At 45.4% G+C, this 4,410-nt stretch overlaps 1 protein-coding gene across 1 annotated transcript; it reads right to left on the minus strand.

Moving 5' to 3' along the window:
- Positions 1-2,506: 2,506 nt before the first annotated feature.
- Positions 2,507-3,277, minus strand: LOC113409285 (olfactory receptor 6N1-like). Its single transcript, XM_026663024.1, has one exon. The coding sequence runs from the start codon at positions 3,275-3,277 to the stop codon at positions 2,507-2,509; it is 771 nt and encodes a 256-aa protein (XP_026518809.1).
- Between the last annotated feature and the right edge of the window lie 1,133 nt (positions 3,278-4,410).

Genomic DNA, 4,410 nt, shown 5'->3' on the forward strand with positions numbered 1-4,410 from the left:
GTGAAGGAAATAAATAGATTTATGTTTATTTCTTTGTAACCTGTCTTGTGCAGTTAGAGGAATAGTTGAATTGGGTATTTGGGTAGTTTTTGTGTAAGTTTTTGCCCAGGGGAACATCCTCTGTGTTTGGAATCTGTTGTCTGTGAGAGTAGTTGGTATGCTAATCTCTCCCAGAAGGTTTTCTTTTACCTTTCTTTTCTTTAATTAAAAGCCTCTTTTAATAAGCGGATTGATTTTTCCTTGTTTTTAGATCCAAGTGGTTGGATCTGGATCCACCAGGAGTTGGTGGGAGAAAGGAGGGGGGATGGTTAATTTCTCCTTGTTTTAAGATCCAAGGTGTTTGGATCTGTATTCACCAGGAAATTGGTGAAGTCTCTCAAGGCTTCCCAGGGAAGGGAATTAGTGCTTGGGAGTGGTGTCAGCCAGACCAGATATAAGCTGTTAATTGCGCTTAGAGCTTCTCATGCAGGTCCCCCACATCTGTACCCTAAAGTTCAGAGTGGGGAAGGAACCTTGACAGGAGGTTAGGGGGTTTAGTCCCAGGGTTCCCCCCACTCAGGCCAGTCCCTTCCTTCTGGGGTCCCTGCTGGTTTTCAGCCCCCTCCCTTCCACCTAGGACTCCCCAGGGGTTTGGCTGTCCCACCTTACAGGATTGGGGTCGGCTGCTTGCTTCGAAAGGGGCCTTCCTTGGGTAGTCGGGTCAATTCGCTGGCTGTCATGTGTCTTTCTACCAGCGTGATCATCTCATCATAGGTGGACGGATCATTCTGGTCTACACATTTGCGGAGATCTGGTGGCAGTCCTCGCATGTAATGGTCCATGACCAGGGTTTCCAAAATCTCCTCTGGGCTTCACACCTTGGACTGTAACTACTTCCACGCAAGGTGTATGAGGTTGAATAGCTGGGACCTCGGGGGTTTGTTCTCCTGGTACTTCCACTCCATGAACCTCTGGGCCCGTACTGCTGCTGTCACCCCTGATCGTGCTAGGATCTCTGCCTTCAGTCGGGTATATTCAGTGGCGTCCATGGCAGGCAAGTCAAAGTAGGCCTTCTGGGCCTCTCCGCACAAAAATGGGGTGAGAATGCTTGCCCACTGATCCTGGGGCCATGTCTCATGCTGAGCAGTCCTTTCGAATGAGAGGAGATATTCCTCTATGTCATCTTCTGACGTCATCTTTGGCAGACAACCAGTGGCCCTCAAGGTTCACATCCCATCTGACCCCCGGGCCTGGGTGGTGAGGGCACAATCTTGGGTTGCCTGGCCCTTTAATAATTGATTGGTTTCTTGCTGTAGCCACATAAACTCCTGTTGCGCCATTGCCTGAACCCGGGTGGCCTCCTGCTGGGCTGCAGTGGCTTGTACCAGAGCTCTTACCACCTCCTCCATTGTGATCCAAAGCAAACCAAAAAAACAAAAACAAAAAAAATCCAAAACCCAGGTCACTTTTTTTTAAACCTCTTTCTTCTGCAACGCTGTGAATGATGATCCCATTCTGACACCAGTTGTGACAAAGTTCTGTCCTTGACTCCATGGGTCCTGCGTTTCCTGATGGATTTTGCTAGCCTCAGAGGCTCACTGTGACCCTCCACATAGCCCTTCTCTCTCTAGAGGCAAAGATCACAGTCTACTGAGCCATTTTCATCATAAGCCAGCAAGGGAGGTGAGGAGAAGCAACCCTCCCTCGCACAGTCTCTGTTGTCTCCCAGTATCAGTGATTAATCAGGGAGGGGAGGGGGGAGCTTGGACCCATCCTCTACTACGGGCTCCAGCCCAGGGACCCTAAAATTAGCAGCTATGGAAGCTGACTTTTTGGAAATAGGACGTGTACAATTCCCTGGGCCACTTCCCCACAGCAGCCCCCACTCAATATCTTCTTCACAATGACCTCAGAGCCTCCTTCCTTGTACTTGATATAGATTTGTACTGCTTTGTTCCTCCAACAGCGCGGCTCCCTCCTATAGCTCCTGACACCCGCCCCTCACTGACTAACTGGGAGGCTTTTAACTAGTTCCAGCCAGTCCTTGATTGGCTTCAGGTGTCCCAATCAATCTAGCTATCTCCACTGCCTTCTAGAAGGATCTTAATTGTCCCCAGATGTCTTGATTAACCTGGAGCAACTGCCATTTGGTTACCATGGTACCAGGAATTTGTTTAGCCTGGGGCTAACATACCTGTTCCTCACTACTTTCCTGTAGCCATCTGGCCTTGCCCCATCACATTTACCTTTTGCATGAAGCATATTCCAGTTCCATTATATTCACACTTATTAGCATATTTTCATAAAATCATATAGAGTGCAACTTCACACCATCACAAAGCATCACCACCTTCTGCTCCACGTGCCAGACACACTTCTTCAAACTTGACTTTAATGGCAAATGCACAGAGCACCAGCTGACATAAAGCAAATCAACACAGAATAAAATTAAAACCTCCCATAATTTTCCCTTCAGTGAGAGAAAGGGAGAAAAAGAGCCACAGGTGGCAGATGTTGATTATGTTGTTTAATGCACTTCTGCAAGTTGATAAGGGTGGTATAAGAAGGTGGAGAAACCTCTTAGTTTCCCTGTGGTGGAAGGGATCTTCCAGATGGTCAGTATGATTTTGTAATAAGAAGCCAGGGTTAGTAAAAATGGGATGAGGCCCACACAGGCACAGACTATGAAAGACAGAGATTGAATCACATGAGTGTCTGTACATGACAGTCTTAGCAGAGGCACAAAATCACAAAAGAAATGGTCAATTTCATTGGAAGCACAGAACGGTAGTCTGGATGTCCAAACTACAGTTATCAGAGGAGCCAGAAGCCCAGTTACCCAACAACCAACCGCTAACTGAAGGCAAACCTTAAAGTTCATAACAGCTGCATAGCGCAGAGGACTGTAGATGGCTAAACACCGGTCGTAGGACATGATTGATAAGAGGCAGCATTCAATAACTCTCATTGAACCAAAAATATACAACTGAGCCAGACACCCCAAGAAAGGAACCATTTCCCAGAATGTTAGGAATGTCCTGAGCATCTTGGGGACAATGGTTGAGGTGTAGCAGATCTCCAAGGTGGATAAATTACCCAAGAAGAAGTACATGGGAGTGTGAAGACAACCATCGGCTAATACTACTGTGATAATGAGGAGGTTTCCAGTCACTGTTACAAGGTAAATAACTAAACATGCCATGAAAAGGAAGGTCTGCAGTTCATGGAGGTTACCAAATCCCAGCAGGATGAATTCTGTGATGACAATAGTAAGATTCTCCTGTGCACTACCGGCCATATTCACAAATAGAGAAAAGACATGGAGAAAGGTAGTACCATAATAAATGATTCAATATGCTTATTTTAAAAAGAGCTTGTCATGATCATGGAGCTAACTGCACCGCTGCCCCTTGTCTGAGTGCACCAAGCTCAGGTCTTCTCTTGGGGTGCAATCTCATAATCCTCCCACTATTAAACCCGGACCTGATTACAGTGCCTCGTCTATACCAACGGCTTATCACCCTGCAGGTCCAGCTGGGTTTCAGACACCTCCATTTCCTCCTTTTGGGAACCTGTGATTAATAATATAGAGACTGCAGCCTCCTTAAAACAAAGTATTTTTGGTTAGCAGTCGGAGCAAAGCATTGGAAAAAAATGTTTTTTCTGACAAGAAAGAGTCTGCATGCACATTTAGTCTCATCTAATCTTCTCTTGACTGCCACACTAAATTAGGCTTCTTTCTTAAGTCACAGGAACCGAATAGAAGCAGCTTACTGTTTCAGAACAACAAAAATCCTTTAAGAATTTTCTTTACCAGGTCTGGCCATGCTGACATTTCCTTTCTCATACTTTGATTCTATTTTCAATATTCCCAACTTACCTAATCAAAAGCCAGAGACATTTGTAACTAATTTACAAGTCCAGCCATGTGGAAGTTTGTGTGGAAGGTTGGTTTTGTATGAAAGTCTCCAGTTTTGAGAGCTCATTCTTGATCTTCTCCTGTCTGCTGTACAGGATGCTGATCAGGTGGTTCCTCAGTTTCTTTGAGAGTGTGTGGCACAGTCTCTCACCATAGTCAATGTAGTATGTTGATTGCCATGGATTTTTTACCTTCAGTCCATTTGGTATGATGTCCATCTGTTTGCATTTGGAGAGGAAGATGATGTCTGTCTGTGTCTGTGCAAGTTTTTTGTTGAGGTTCATGGATTTTCACTCCATACGGCTAAATTTAGTGCCTTGCATGGTGTCAAGTATCAGGGGGTAGCCGTGTTAGTCTGTATCTACAAAAACAACAAGGAGTCTGGTGGCACCTTAAAGACTAACAGATTTATTTGGGCATAAGCTTTCGTGGGTAAAAACCTCACTTCTTCGGATGCATAGCAATTCCCTGGTCATTCTATTACAGATTTAAAAGTCACTATCATTGAACAA

This window comes from Terrapene carolina, unplaced genomic scaffold, assembly GCF_002925995.2.
Source record: "Terrapene carolina triunguis isolate 2854851 unplaced genomic scaffold, T_m_triunguis-2.0 Scaffold31919, whole genome shotgun sequence".
Classification (NCBI taxonomy): Eukaryota; Metazoa; Chordata; order Testudines; family Emydidae; genus Terrapene; species Terrapene triunguis.

Coding starts and splice junctions, on each gene's coding strand:
- LOC113409285 (XM_026663024.1), bottom strand. CDS start 3,277: ATGGCCGGTAGTGCACAGGAGAATCTTACTATTGTCATCACAGAATTC.